Source organism: Scyliorhinus torazame, chromosome 3, assembly GCF_047496885.1.
Source record: "Scyliorhinus torazame isolate Kashiwa2021f chromosome 3, sScyTor2.1, whole genome shotgun sequence".
NCBI classification, from domain to species: domain Eukaryota; kingdom Metazoa; phylum Chordata; class Chondrichthyes; order Carcharhiniformes; family Scyliorhinidae; genus Scyliorhinus; species Scyliorhinus torazame.
In genome coordinates this window covers 313,287,851-313,304,331 of record NC_092709.1, presented here as the reverse complement: position 1 = coordinate 313,304,331, position 16,481 = coordinate 313,287,851, and the positions used below count along the sequence as shown (strand labels likewise).

The 16,481-nt window shown below is 46.8% G+C and overlaps 1 protein-coding gene across 5 annotated transcripts in view; it reads left to right on the top strand.

The window, feature by feature from the left end:
- Window positions 1–16,481, top strand: part of fgfrl1a (fibroblast growth factor receptor like 1a) — a 444,882-nt gene that overhangs the window by 357,382 nt on the left and 71,019 nt on the right. For all 5 annotated transcript variants that reach the window (XM_072497561.1, XM_072497562.1, XM_072497560.1 and 2 more), the window contains exon 4: window positions 5,455–5,544. In XM_072497561.1, coding sequence (XP_072353662.1) covers window positions 5,455–5,544 — 90 coding nt within the window. The remainder of the gene's footprint in view (window positions 1–5,454; window positions 5,545–16,481) is intronic.

Below are 16,481 nucleotides of genomic sequence, written 5' to 3'. Positions count from 1 at the left end.
GTGGCGTAGTGGTATTGTCACTGGACTAGTAAACCAGAGACCCAGAGTAATGCTCTGGGGACCCAGGTTCAAATCCCGCCATTGCAAATGGTGAAATTTGAATTCGATAAAAATCTGGAATTGGAAGTCTTATGATGACTGTCGATTGTCGTAAAAACTCATCTGGTTCACTAATGTTCTTTAGGGAAGGAAATTTGTTGTCCTTCCCTGGGTCTGGCCTACATGTGACTCCAGACCCACAACAATGTGGTTGACGCTTAACTGCCCCCTCAGGGGCTGGTTTAGCACAGGGCTAAACAGCTGGCTTTTAAAGCAGGCCAGCAGCACGGTTCAATTCCCGTACCAGCCTCCCTGAACAGGCGCCGGAATGTGGCGACTAGGGGCTTTTCATAGTAACTTCATTTGAAGCCTACTTGTGACAATAAGTGATTTTCATTTCATTTCATTTCAATTGGGGATGGCCAATAAATGCTGGCACAGCCACGTGAACAAAAAAAAAGAAGAAAATGCTGAAAATATTCAGTAGGCGAGGCAGCATCTGTGCAGAGAGGAACCGTTAACAGGCCAGATTTGTAAATGAAAATTATTAAGATTAACATCAGTCCCCAAATCCATCTCTGTTAAGGAGGCCCCGTACCCGCCATGTTTTCATTCTGGGGATGAGGAGGCAGGAGGGAGTCAGACCTGCTTCCTTTGGACTCTGTCCCAAGGCTGCAACAGAGGCAGGCAGATGCCGAGACTGGCAGGTTAGAACTTTGGCTTCCATTTATTGGACAGCTGTAATGATGTCGCTACATCAGACTATTGGTACACCCTTCCACACAACACTGTGCTGTTCCGACAACAGATGGACTGCAGGACATTGGCAGGCTAGGAGAGTGGGCAAAGAAGTGGCAGATGGAATACAATGTGGAAAAATGTGAGGTTATGCACTTAGGTAGGAAGAATAGCGGCATAGACTATTTTGTAAATGGGAAAAGACTTTAGAAATCTGAAGCACAAAGGTACTTAGGAGTCCTAATTCAGGATTCTCTTAAGGTTAACGTGCAGGTTTAGTTGGCAGGTAGGAAGGCAAACACAATGTTAGCATTCATGTCGAGAGGGCTAGAATACAAGAGCAGGGATATACTTCTGAGGCTATATAAGGCTCTGGTCAGACCCCATTTGGAATATTGTGAGCAGTCTTGGGCACCATATCTAAGAAAGGATGTGCAGGCTTTTGTCCAGAGGAGGTTCGCAAGAATGATCCCTGGGAATGAAGGGCTTGTCACATGAGGAGTGCTTGAGGACTCTGGGTCTGTATGTGATGGAGTTCAGAAGGGTGAGGAAGGATCTTGTGACACTAATAAAGATTATTATTATCTCATTGAAACTTAGAGAATACTGAGAGGACAAGATAGACTGGGCATGGAGAAGATGTTTCCACTAGTACGAGAGACTAGAACCCGAGGGCACAGCCTCAGACTGAAGGGATGATCCTTTAAAACTGAGATGAGGAATTTCTTCAGCCAGAGGGTGGTGAATTTGTGGAACTCGTTGTCACAGAAAGCTGTGGAGGCCAAGTCGCTGAGTGTCTTTAAGGCAGAGATAGATGGGTCTTGATTAAAAAGTAGATCAGGAGCTACGGGGAGAAGGAAGGAGAATGTGGATGAGAAACATATCAGTCATGATCGAATGGCGAAGCAGACTTTGATGGGCTGAATGGCTTAATTCCACTCCTATATCTTATGGTCTTATTTACAACCCGCGAAAGGGATGCAGTTGAAGGCCCAAACGCCCACCCCTATTTCTCAATAATAATAATATTATTGTGCCATTGGGAAAACAGGCCGGCACAAAACACGTCTGGAACAACGTAGCGTGCAGATATATGGACTCACCAGAACAATGCCTGGGCCTACCTCCAGAGGTCAGGATGGAGGTCGATGGCAACCCTGGATTCCAACCGCCACAGCAGTGGTTGGGGGGAGCATCTACAAGTGGATCTTTCAGATTCGGTGTCCTGCAGGGGGTCCATCTTCCAGCCTCAGAATGTTCCTGGAATTCCATCTTCATTTTCAGGAGGTCCGTCTTCATTCTTCGATAGTGGGTCAGTGATGTTGGGTGTCCTTTCAATATGGCACTCAAATAGGATGGCGGGCTATGCGCAATCAAGCATGCTCCACCTAGGAATACAGCGCAAACACTGATTACATAATTAAAGGCTGGGTCCAGAAGATTTGGCATGTTTTTCCACTGGCCTCTGCAGGAAACACTCCACATTCTCACCCACCGTGGGACATAGTACCAAGATGGGAGAATTTCAGCCAATGTTTTATGCAGCTTCAAAAGGACGGGGAGGAGGGTGGGCAGGAGAGCTTTGATTGATTGACATCTCGATTACCTTGGAATCATTTTCTGTTGTCTTTGTTGGATTTTTCAATGCCTGTGTGTTTATCTACATGAGATTAAGAGGCCTGAAGTTGTCAAAAGCTTCTGAAATTGACACTATGAATGGTTGTTCCGTCTTGCTTTACAACTCTTCTGAGGGATCATGAACCATATCTACTTATGTAGGCTGACTCCACCAAAGTGGTATGTGTGAGCTGGCTGGGGAATGATGTGGCTTGGAACTGCCAACAAGGTTGGGAGTGCTACTTGTGGGCCGGCTACCTGCACTGTTATCCTGCACTCGACTGGAAAACAAGAACAGGAATCTCAGAATTAGGGCCAACTTTACCGTCTGCGACTTGATGAAAGCATTCTCTCCACAGATGCTGACAAACCTTCAGGTTATTTCCATCATGTTCTTCCAATTATGAATGAGAACATTACAGCGACCGCACCTCAAATAACAGATTTCACACCAATGAAGGGCAAAAACTCAGTAAAACAATCACTGTAATGAAAGTTAAATAATTCTAAGCAGAGAAATGACTCAGAAAAAGTACATTAATGCAAGAGTTCAAAATAATCTGATAAATTACATATGAAAATGAAAGCCTTGTGATTTTTGTTAAAGATTAGCTAATTGCGAAATGTGGTTGAATAAAACCTGGCATTGCTTTGCTGTTGATTTCTAAAGCAAACACTGCAATGACACAATAATATGTCATCATAATACGAATTCTGAGTAATATATTTGGCTTTTACTCCAAATTTAATAGGGGTTCACTGACAAACAAGGAAATTATAAATAGTTCTTTATTGCAAAAAGTAAAATGAAGAATTTTAAAGTAGCTTCATGAGGATTTAAATTGATGGCTGTTCCTGAAAATTCCTGGTATGATGTCAATGGGAATAAAGTGGAATAGCTGCATACTCTATCAGGATCCACATATCTTCCATGCTGGCTTAAAGGTACCTGTGTGGTCTTGTAGGGGTGGGGTCTCTGTACGCTCTTCAAAGACCATGGCATAAGATTGTGGCAGCATGGGCAGGAACTTTCTAAGTTTGATCACAGCACAGTGACTGATATGGGTTACCTGAGGGTACAGGCTGTGATTGAGACTGGACCCCAAATATGAGGTGGACACTATTCCTTTTGTCCGTAATAAGTAATTCACTGATGTAACAGGCTATTGAGTGGGGCATCCTCTGCTCCCTTTTTATGGGGAGGTAGTTGGAGGGGTGGGCATCCAGCCCCCAGGGGGAACCCCGTCTCCTCTCCAGCCTCTTTGTTATGGAACATACCAAATGCACACTCCAATCTTCTGAAAGCCAATTATTCATATCACCTTAGTCCTGATCCTGCAGTTTTATGCCTTGATGTGCTTGCCACCATTGATGCATAATTCCATTCCTATGTCGTTCCACCACCCAATTAAAATTTCAAAATTCTGCATGTTGAACATTTGCCCTGGGGTGGCACGGTGGCACAGTGGTTAGCATTGCTGCCTTATGGTGCTGCGGACCCAGGTTCGAACACGGCCCTGGGTCACTGTCCGTGTGGAGTTTGCACATTCTCCCCGTGTTTGTGTGGGTCTCACCCCCACAACCCAAAGATGTGCAGGGTAAGTGGATTGGCCACATTAAATTGCCCCTTAATTGGGTAAAGAAAATAATTGGGTACTCTAGATTTATTTTAGAAAACATTTCACCTTTTGGACAGAGTCGATAGGGAGAAACTATTCCCGCTCGTAAAAGGATCAAAAACAAGGGGCACAGATTTAAAGTGATTTGCAAAAGAAGCAAATGTGATGTGTGTAAAAGCTGTTTCACGCAGCGAGTGTTTTGGATCTGGAATGCAACTGTCTGGATGTGTGGTGGCGGCAGCTTCAATCAAGGCATGAAAACGAAAATCGCTTGTCGTCACAAGTAGGCTTCAAATGAAGTTACTGTGAAAAGCCCCTAGTCGCCACATTCCGGCGCCTGTTCGGGGAGGCTGGTACGGCATTAGGGCTGGTTTAGCACAGTGGGCTAAACGGCTGGCTTGTAATGCAGTACAAGGCCAGTAGCATGGGTTCAATTCCCATACCAGCCTCCCCGAACAGGCGCCGGAATGTGGCGACTAGGGGCTTTTCACAGTAACTTCATTGAAGCCTACTTGTGACAATAAGCTATTATTATCATCTGTGTCCTCTTCAATGCCTTGATTGAACTTAATAATAATATTATTATTATTATTAGTTTGAATCAAGGCATTGAAGAGGACACAGATGAGAAAGGCAGGGGAATGCACTAAGTCATGATGCTTGTTTGGAGAGTCCATGCTGACATGAGAGGACAAATAGCCTCCTTTTGCACCAAAACAATTCTGTGTTTTATGATTTATGGCCTTTATTTCATGAATTCTTCACCAAATTATGCGTTGAACATGAGACCCACAGGTTAGTTTATATTTATACTGTGACATTGGTGGAACAGTATTAAGAGCAGTGGATGCAACTTAAGTGTTGAAAGTAAAATTCAAAGTACAGATTGAGAATTTTCAATGTTTTTAACATGATATTTTAAAGAATAAATTCAACATTCACCCCAACCCCCCACTTTGGCATTGCTAAGTTCCACAAGGACATTTCATTATCTGACACAGTAAACCAATTAATTTCAATTTGTCTCTCACTATCCCTGTCTACCACCTCTCTCATTCTCATCGTCACATTTTCAGCTCAACCCTTCACCCTTTCAGGATTTTTTCTCCAATTTTCTGCCCCTTTTCCCTACCTGTGATTTTTCCCTCTCTCGGACATCCCTTCCTTTTAAGGACTGCATGCTGATAAGATTCAGGTTTGGTGTTACCGAGCCACTAATATTTTTATTGATCTTGTCTCCTTTCCTCGCTGCCCTGTACAAGGTGCCTCACCCAGGCTTGGCAAACTCAAAAAAACTTTTGTTTAATTTTTATTTTTAATTAGAATCATAATATTAGAAAAAAAGGAGGTGCTATGTCAACTGGAATGTTACGTCATGTTTGAAGCATCTCACTTGTTGAGCCATATTTGCTAAATGGTTTCTTGCTTAATTTATCTACAGATGATTCAAGTACAGGAAGGAGCGGACAGAAGCTGCCTCAAGGATCAAATGGGGAATATACAAATGAAGATCCCACAGGAAAACAATGGGGTACGATGCTTTGAATTCTCAAAATACCGAAGTACTAAGATAATCAATTATTTCTATAAGGCCATAAGACGTAGGAGCTGAAGTAGGCCATTCGGCCCATCAAGTCTGCTTTGCTAATCAATGTGACCATGACTGATCTGAAATGATAATCATCAACCCCACTTTCCCGCCTTTTCCCCAGAACCCTCGATTTCCTTACTGATGAAAAATTTGCCTACCTCAGCCTTGAACATACCTAACTACCCAGCCTCCACAGCTCTCTGTGGTAAAGAATTCCACACATTCACTACCCTCTGAGAGAAGAAATTCCTCCTCATCTCTGTCTTAGGTGGGCTATCCCTTACTCTGAGATTATGCCCACTGTGCTAGACTCTCCCACAACCTTTCAGCATCTTTCATTCTCACCCCACAGTATAAATATTTCCCTCTTTCTCTGTCTTTTCGCTTTGACAAAGAGTCATCGGACTCGAAACGTTAGCTCTTTTCTGTCCCTACAGATGCTGCCAGACCTGCTGAGATTTTCCAACATTTTCTCTTTCCTTTCAGCATGTACCTTGTCAAGCCCCCTGTGAATCCTATGGGTGGAATTTTCCCCAAATTGCAGAGTGCTGGATCAGGCAAGGAAAGCTGTGTGAAACTCGTTGGCTTCACAGATGCCTTTTCTCACCTGCGCAATCTCAAAGTGCTGGCAAAAATCACGCAGCCAGCTGCGGGTCGGGGCCTAAACACAGCGGGAAAGCCGGGATTCTGAGATCGGGAAGATCATCATCTCCCCCAACATGGAAAGCCGGACTCCTCCAGAGGACAAGGGGAACACCTCCCACCCTCACATACAGAAGGTCAACCCCCCCCCACCCACCACACAAAGATTGGTGCACCCCCTCCCCTCCCCCCCCCCCCCCCCCCCCCCCCACATCGTGCAAGCATCAGGATGACCTGATCCGCCACGTCCCACCACCGGCATTGGGGCACGTCCTCCCCCCCCCCCCACCTCACTGGTACTGTCTCCCCCCTATCACAGGCACTGTCCCCAGCCTCCTCCACAGTCACCTGACCCCCCGCCCCAATGCATGCACAACACTCCCCCAACAACCACTGCCACCCCCCCCCCCCCCCCCCCCCCCCCCTCACACACACACATAAGGGGAATCTCCAATGAGGCTTCCCAGAGGGCCCGCCCTGGCAGTGCCAATCTTTGGCAGTGCCTGGTTGGCAATGCCATGTCCCTCACCACCCGAGGGCTACACTCACCTCCGCATCCCCGACATGGTCATCATGACTGGCTCATGGTTTTGAAGACAAGTAGTAATTTGTGCCGGTGTGACGTCATGCTGCCGGTGAGGGAGGACCCTGTGTGTGCACGTGTTACGGCTTAAAGCTATTGAAGAATATTCCAATTTATTAAAATTCACAGAAATTAGATTCACATCCTTTTGAACTTGATCATGTCACTGCTACCTGTTGAACCTGCATGCTAGATCTTTGTGATTTATGCACAAAGACTCTTAAATCCCTCTCAGTTGTAATTTCTGCAGTCTTTCTCCATTTAAATAATATTCAGCTCCTTTATTCGTCCTACCAAGGTACATAGCTTCACATTTTCCGACATTAGATTCCATCTGCCAAATCTTTGCCCACTCACTTAACCTGACTATGTCCCTCTGTAGGCTATTTGTGTCATCCTCACCATTGCCTCCTTCCCACCTAATATTTATGTCATCCACAAACTAGGCAATAGTACACTTGCTTCTCTCGTCCAGATCATTAATAAATATACTGGCTCCCCTTTATGTATCTTGCTCATTATCACCTCAAAGAATTCGGATACATTTGTCAGACCTGATCTCCTCTTCATGAAGCCTTGCTGACTCTGCTTGATTATATTATGCATTCTTAAATGCTCTGCTATTACATCCTAACTAATGGACTCTAACATTTTTCCAATGACAGATGTTAAGCTAACTGGCCTGTAGTTACCTGTTTTTGTCTCCCTTTTTGAATAAGGGCATTACGTTGGCAGTTTTCCAATCCTCTGGGACTTTTCTGGAATTTAAGGATTCTTGGAAGATTATTACCAGTGCATCCATTATCTCTGTACCTACTTCCTTTAATACCCTAGGATGCAATGCATCAGGTCCATAGGACGTGTCGGCCTTCAGCCCCTTGTAGTTTCCCTTGTACTTTTTCTCCAGTGATAGCTATTGTATTTATTACCTCCCCCCTTTTCCTCAGGTTATTTCATATTTTTTGTAATATTATTAGTGTCTTCTACTGTGAAGACTGACACAAAGTATCTATTTAACTCCTCTGCTATTTCCTGGTTCCTAATTAATATTTCTCAGTCTCATTCTCTAATGGGCCTATGGTCACTTTGGCCTCTCTCTTCCTTTTTATATATTTAACAAACCTCTTACTGTCTGTTTTTATATTACTCACAAATTTAGCCTCATAGTTTATTTTCACCCTCTTTATTTTTTTTGGTCATCGTTTGTTGCTTTTTAAAATTTTCTCAATCCTCAGGTTTACCATTAAGCTTTCCCACATTGCATGTTTTTTCTTTCATTTTAATTTCCTTGATTAACCATGGTTAATTTATCCCCTTCCTAGAATCCTCCTTTCTCACTCGCATGTATCATAGAATCTCTACAGTGCAGAAGGAGGCCATTCGGCTATCAAGTCTGCATTGACCCTTTGAAAGAGCACTCTGCCTATTTGCAAGTGTCTAACCCTACCTAGCCCCATAATCCCATAACCTAACCTGCACATCCCTGGACACTAAGGGATTTACCATGGCCAATCCACCTAACCTGCATATCTTTGGACTGTGGGAGGAAACCGGAGCACCCGGAGGAAACCCACACAGACACAGACAGTCACCCAATGCTGGAATTGAACCTGGGTCCCTGGCGCTGTGAGGCAGCAATGCTAACCACCGTGTCACCATGCTGCCCATGTTGTGAGTCGTGAATTATTTTCATAAATGTCTGCCATTACTGATCAACTATCTTTTCTGCTAAAACTCCTTTCCCAGTCCACGCCAGCCAACTCTGCCCACATTCCTTTGTAATTACCTTTATTTAAATTGAGCACAGTTGTTTCTCACCCAAGATTCACTCTCTCAAACTGAATGCTAAATTCTACCCTGTTATGATCACTATTTGCTAAGGGGATCTTTTACTCTGAGGTTGTTTATTAAACCTGCCTCATTACACATTGCCGATTGAAAATGGTGTTGGAGGAAGGGAGAGTTTCTGATGGGGTTGGGAGGCCACTGGGAGGGAGAGTTTGTGAAGGGAATGGGCAGGAGGAGAGTAGAGTGGGTGTTGTTTGAAATCCATGATGAGAATCACAGCTTCATAGTTAAAAGATGAATCCAATTTTTGCAGAGCGTGAACCTGATAAAAACATAGGATTGACTGTGCAAACAAAAACCTGCTGTGGGATTCACCATCGGCGGGATCCTCCGATTCGCCGGCGGTGCACCCACGCCCGCGTGTTTCCCGACGACATGAGGTTGCCCCAAGGCGGGGGGGGGGGGGGGGGGGGGGGGGGGGTGCAGTGCCGGAAAACTAGGCTGGCGGTGTAGAAAATCCTGTCCCTGTCTTTCCGATACTTTATTAGCCGCCAAAAATCAAGAACAGTTTCTCTAGCAATATGAAGCGCCACTATCTGGCAGTCAGAAACGCAGAAAATTGAAAGTGAGGCAAGTGGACGAAGCTATGCGAAAAGACAATTTGTTATTTGCTTCAAAAGGTTTGAAGCATTGAACAGTGCACATGTTGCACATTCAACCTCATCCATCAAAAATATGGGTGAATTATCTAATGACTTAGGCCTGCCAATTTCCCGGGATACCACATCGCCTGAAAAAGGTGAACAAGAAGTAGACTCTGAAATGACAACAGTACTATAAGATTTTGCTGACTCTTTCATTGAAGGGAGGGAAGAAACCTACCTTGACGACCTGGCCTTATGACCAAAATCTGTTCCATTGGGTATGATAAAATATTTTGTACAAGACAGGCCAGAAAACATAGGTCATCTGGAAAATTTTAGAAAAGAGTCTGAGGTTGGGGCTGAAAGCAGGTCTTCGTGTGTGTCTGTGTCGCTACGTATGTGTCTGCATGCATGTACCTGCATTTGTGTGTACATGTTGGTACACATATTTGTACGTGTGTACACATATTTGTACATGCAGATTTGATGTGTGCATGTGTGCGTACACATACATTTATGCATACGCATGTTTGTGTGCATGTGTCTGTGTGCGCACAAGTGTGCGTGTGTGTACATATGTGTTTGTACAGGTGTGCACACATCTGTGCACATGGGGACATGCATTTGTGCACATGTGTTTGTGCATGTGCGAGTGTGCACATGTATGTGTGCATGTGTGTTCACATATATGTTCACATGTGTGCACAAGTGTGGATATGTGTGCGCTCACAAATGTGTTTGCACATCTGTGTGTGTGCACATGTCTGTGTGTGCACATGTGTGTGTGTACACACATATGTCTGTGTATCTGTGTGTGTCGCTGTATGTGTATATTTGTGTGTGTGTCTGTATGTGTTTGGTGTGTGAGTGTGTGTGCCTGTATGTGTGTGCGCCACTGCTACACTCACACAGGAAGAATGACATTATATTCAGTGAACAAGAGAAACAAACATAATTGAAAAAAATGGAAGAGTGGAACAAAGAAATTGAATTAATCTTCAGTGTTGAAGAAAAGGAATAATAATAACACAGCGGAACCAAAATCCTGTATCATATTTTATCAAACTGAGTTGAGCAGGATAGAAGTGCTGTTCTCCAGAGATAACATGTTTTCATGATAACACATTACTAGATCTTTGAAAAATCCAGGATTATTTTTGCCCACCAGGTATTTCCGATACATATATATTTTTAAATTTGGAGTACCCAATTCATTTTTTCCAATTAAGGGGCAATTTAGCGTGGCCAATCCACCTAGCTTGCACATTTTTGGGTTGTGGGGGTGAAACCCACGCAGACACGGGGAGAATGTGCAAACTCCACACGGACAGTGACCCGGAGCCGGGATCGAACCTGGGACCTCGGCGCCGTGAGGCCGCAGTGCTAACCACTGCGCCATTGCGCTGCCCTGGTAATTCCTTTTTATTAATATAGCCACAAAGATTTAGAGAACCATTATCAGCCCTGATTAATTTCTTCTCAATTCACACTGACTGCTCCTTTTTCTCTGGTGCTCTTTCGCTGAAAATTGGCCTAATTTGTAGATGCTCTTGAACATTTTCTCCATTACACTCAGTCCTGCCAAGTTTATAATTCAACATTCACATCCCACTCTCTTTTGAACTATCATGATAATTTTGCTGTCCTTCGGTTGTCAGTTAGAACTCCTATATTTCTTCCACTCCTTAATATCTTAGCCAGAAGTATTCCCTATTTCCTCTTTCATTTCCTCATGGACGCTAGGGTTTATTATGCTTGGCCAGGGTGGCTACTGGACCCATCCCTTGGGTTTCTTCGGTGATACACACTGTATTGACCTCTGCATGTGTTATAGTTTTCTGAGTAAAACTGTCTGGATTTGGAATTAGTCGCCAGTCTTTGAAAGAGTTCATTAAAATGTGTCTGCCATTTCCCGGTCTTTCACGTTATTTCTCTCTAACTTTAACTTTAAAGGACTTACCTGGCTTCTGATGCACTGTCTGCTGAATATGATTGTTTTTTTTTAATGCTCCCTTTTGCTGCTCTCACGGGCTATGGGCTTGAGAACGGTAGATAAAGTGTATCAATATCTGTCCAATACTCTGGGTGAACAAGGTTCTCCACGGGGCAGGCTAGATTGCAAACTTAATCTACTCATTCCAATTTATTGTCAATTTTACTTCTGATATTCCTTTAGTTAAACTCTTTGCGTACTACAATTCTCATTAAATGGTGCATCATCGCTTATTGTACAATTCTCATTAAATGGAGCATCATCGCTTCTTGTAAAGTAGCCCTGCCTAGCCTCTGCTCCACATTTACTCGCTGTGGTCTTTGCTTTCACTGTGAGAGTTTTTTGTCTCGGATAGGTACATTTTCAAAATCCATCCTTTAAAATCATCTTTATTAGCACTCCAGTGTAAAGTAGAAAGGAGCAGGTATTAATTAGGGAGGAAGTCAGGGAGGGATTGGCAAGTCAACCTCAAACTCAGCAGTTTGAAAGCTGAGTGGTCTCAGTTGCACAGACTCAATCAGGGTTCTGTCTGAAGGTGACAGTTCATCAACGGGTCTGTCGTGTTGGGTGTTCTGCTGCACAAATGATCCAACATGGCTGTAGATGGTACAACTCTGTTTTATTATCTTAACACTGGTTACAACTAACTGCTGGCTTGGGCACGTGCTTTAACAGCTAACATGTGGACCCAGCCCTATCACTATCTAAGTGAGGCACTCAGCACTTGTGTATGTCTGAGTGGTGCGCTGTGAGCTCTGTGCTCTGAGCTATCTCCTGGTAGAATGAGCGGGAACTGTGGTGTTCCCTGTTTTATAGTGCGTGTGCTCTCACTGGTGATTGGCTGCGATGTTATGTGTGTGCTGGTTGGTCCAACTGCCTGTCCATCAGTGTGTGTGTGATTGCACCATGATATGCTGATGTGGATATCATGACATCCCCCCCCTTTCACAAAGGATATGTGACTACATGCTAATAAATAGAAATGTGTACTGAGTGCATCTGACTATGTGTGTGCAATATTTACAACATGTACATGAGGCTAAACTATATACAGAGGAAAGTGTCAGGTGCAACAGAACAACGAGGTTGTACCAATAACAGAACAAATGCAATCAGCAAACGACGAGAGAAAACTTCCGGAACAATGAACGACAAGAAAAGAAACTCGTTAACAGTACTGTAAAACAATTCAGTGAGTTCAATGTGCTAACAGGCTCATAAGTCAAGTCTCTCAAGTGGGCGCCGAATTTGGGTTGACCGCCTCAAGGGTGGGTCAAGATCCACCAGCTGAGGAATGGGCCTGGCCACGGGCGAGAGAGGAAGAGGCAGAGTGGCAGGAAGCTCAACAATGTCGACATCAGGGACAATAGGTCCAGTGCATGATCTCGTAGCGAGCGCGGAACCAGACAAAGGGCCCGCCGATTACGGCGGCGAATGGAGCCATCAGGCATGTGAACCAGGAACGAGCGGGGAGCCACGTGGCGGAGAACCTCGGCGGTTGCCAACCAGCCACCCTCCGGTAGGTGTATGCGGACGTTGTCTCCAGGCGCCAGGGCAGGAAGATCAGTCGCCCGAGCGTCATGTGCCACCTTCTGCTGAACACGCTGTTGTCGCATCCTTCGCAATACTGGAGCATGGTCGAGGTCAGGAGCATGAATGAACGGCACAGTGGGTCTGAGGGTGCGACCCATGAACAGCTGGGCTGGCGAGTGGCCTGTGGACAGTGGGGCCGAGTGATAGGCCAGCAGGGCTAAATAGAAGTCAGATCCCGCAACGGCAGCCTTGCAGAGGAGCCGCTTCACAATGTGGACACCCTTTCCCGCCTTGCCATTCGACTGAGGATGCAAGGGACTGGACGTCACGTGTGTGAAGTTGTATGAAGTGGCAATGGAAGACCATTCTTGGCTCGCAAAGCAAGGCCCGTTGTCAGACATGACGGTGAGCGGAACTCCATGGCGAGCAAAGGTTTCTTTGCATGCCCGGATGACAGCTGATGACGTCGTGTCGTGCAGGCGTATGACCTCCGGATAACTTGAGAAGTAGTCAATCAGAATACTGTAGTACCTGCCGAGCGCATGAAAGAGATCCACGCCCACCTTCGCCCAGGGGGACGTGACCAACTCATGGGGCTGAAGGGTCTCAGTGGGTTACGCCGGCTGAAACCTTTGGCAGGTGGGGCAGTTGAGCACCATGTTGGCGATGTTGTCGCTGATGCCCGGCCAGTACACAGGCTCTCGGGCCCTCCGCCTGCACTTTTCAACTCCGAGATGGCCTTCATGCAGTTGTTCGAGGACAAGCCAGTGCATGCTGTGTGGGATCACGATCCGGTCCAACTTCAAGAGGACACCATCAATGACGGCCAAGTCGTCCCGGATGTTGTAAAATTGTGGGCACTGCCCCTTGAGCCACCCTTCCGTCATGTGGCGCATCACACGCTGTAGAAGGGGGTCAGCCGCAGTCTCACGGCGAATGTGAGCCAGATGATAACGTCGTCTACGTAGACGCGTACCCCTTCGATGCCCTCCATCATCTGTTCCATGATGCGATGGAACACCTCGGAGGCTGAGATGATGTTGAATGGCATCCTATTGTAGCAGTATCTGCCAAAGGGACTGTTGAAAGTGCACAGCTTCCTGCTGGACTGATCCAATTGAATCTGCCAAAAGCCCTTGGAGGCATCAAGCTTGGTAAATATTTTTGCCCGAGCCATTTCGCTCGTGATTTCTTCTCGTTTGGGTATGAGGTAGTGTTCCCTCATAATGTTGTGATTCAAATCTTTCGGGTCGATACAGATCCGGAGCTCGCCGGAGGGCTTCTTTACGCACACCATGGAGCTGACCCATGGCGTTGGCTCTGTGACCCGGGAAAGCACTCCTTGGTCCTGCAAATCCTGCAGCTGCTGCTTGAGGCGGTCCTTGAGTGGTGCTGGGACCCTACGAGGTGCGCAAATGACCTGGGTGGCGTCCGGTTTGAGCCGTATTCTGTAAGTGTAGGGCAGTGTGCCCATGCCCTCAAAAACCTCCTGGTTGTGCGCGAGGAGTGAGTGGAGCTGTGCCCTAAAGTCTGCATCCGGGAAATCAGACGTGCCTTCTGGAGACAAAGTGTGTAGCCGCTGAACGAGGTGGAGGATCTTGCATGCCTGTGCGCCTAACAGAGAGTCCTTCGAGGATCCAACGATTTCAAATGATAATGTGGCTTTGTGTGAGTTGTGTGTAACTTCGAGCTGGCAGGACCCCGTGGCCGGGATGACGTTTCCATTGTAGTCAACCAGCTGACAGTGGGATGGCAGAATCGGTGGTTTAACCTTCAAGGTCTGGAAGGCATGCGAGGAGATTGGCGGAGGCACCAGTGTCCAGGCGGAATGTGATCTGGGATCGGTTGACCGTTAGGGTGGCACACCACTCATCGCCGGGATCAATGCTGTGCACTGGCAGCGGCTGGTGCTTCCGACTTGGGGACATCCGGTTCTTGTGGATTACCACAACGCAGAAGGGTTCCCTGTCTTCGGTATCATTGGTCTGCATACTGTCTGGATATGACTCAGTGTAGGGGGGCTGAATCGCCCGCACGTCCCTGCGAGGCTAACAGAATTGTTGGGAGTTGGCAGGTTGAGCTGCTCGACAGCAGGCAGCGTAGTGGCCCATCCTGCCACAGTGGAGGCATTGTCGCGCTTTGGCCGGACATTGCCGCTTTAAGTGGGCGGAGCCACAGTTGCCGCACGTCGTGATGTCATGGCGTTCATTGCGCCACCGCGCATGCACGGTGCGGTCCTGCATAGAGCGCACCTGCGCATCACGTCCCTCTGCGTCAACGTCCCCTCTTTTGGCGCGTACACGCGCGGGAGGCCTCGGAAAGCGTGCAAAATGGCTGCCCTCGTCCAGGCGGCGGGCCGGGAGGAACTCGATCGACTGGACCCGCTCCGCCTCGTAGGACCCATGCCGTGTCATTTTGGCCGCCTGGATTTGGGAGTACCGGCTGGTCGCGTTCTCATGGAGGACGCAGGTCTCGATGGCAGTCGCTAGGGTGAGGCGCTTTATTTTAAGGAGCTGCTGGCGTAGGGTGTCCGAGGTGACCCCAAAAACTCTCTGATCCCGTATCATGGAGTCGGAGGTGGCCTCATAGCCGCAGGACTGTGTGAGGATACGGAGGTGTGTCAAGTAAGTTTGGAAAGGCTCATCCTTATCCTGCAGGTGCTGCTGGAAGAGGTACCTCTCGAAGCTCTCATTCACTTCGACGCTCAAGTGTTCGTCGAACTTGAGAAGCACCGTCTTATATTTTGTTTTGTCCTCGCCTTCCGCGAATGCCAGGGAGTTATAGATGTGGATGGCGTGTTGCCCCGCCCTGGAGAGGAGGAGGGCGATCTTCCTGGTGTCCGATGCATTCTCCCTGTCTGTGGCTTCTAGGAAGAGCTGGAAGCGCTGTTTAAACAGCTTCCAGTTTACGCCAAGATTTCCAGCGATTCGGAGCGGCTGCGGCGAGCTGATGGTTTCCATGGAGCAGGATGGCAGATTTCTGAAAGGGTGCAGGTAGGTCTCACAGTCGCTGGTTAGCTTCCACTACTGGTATCATGTCGTGTTGGGTGTTCTGCTTCACAAATGATCCAACATGGCTGTAGATGGTACAACTCTGTTTTATTATCTTAACACCGGTTACAACTAACTGCTGGCTTGGGTACGTGCTTCACCAGCTAACCTGTGGACCCAGCCCTATCACTATCTAAGTGAGGCACTCAGCACATGGACTATGTCTGAGTGGCACGCTGTGAGCTCTGTGCTCTGAGCTATCTCCTGGTAGAATGAGCGGGAACTGTGGTGTTCCCTGTTTTATAGTGCGTGTGCTCTCACTGGTGATGTTCTGCGATGTTATGTGTGTGCTGGTTGGTCCAACTGCCTGTCCATCAGTGTGTGTGTGATTGCACCATGATATGCTGATGTGGATATCATGACAGGGTCATTGACGGGGCACGTAGGAGTAGTCCCCATTGTGGGTGAGTAGTTATGGAGTTGGTGGGAGGGATGCTAGTGGTTGAGAGTGGCACCTAGGGGGAAAAGTCCCACAGGCAATCAGGACTGCTCTTCCCCACCCCCAACTTACCCGTACACAGCTTAAACTGGGCAGGCAGAGTTAAAAACCGCCCCAAATATATTGGAAGCGCACAGCAGCTCAGGCAGCATCGATAGGCAAAAGTTACCATATTGACTGTGGCCTTTTGGTGAGAACTGAAATA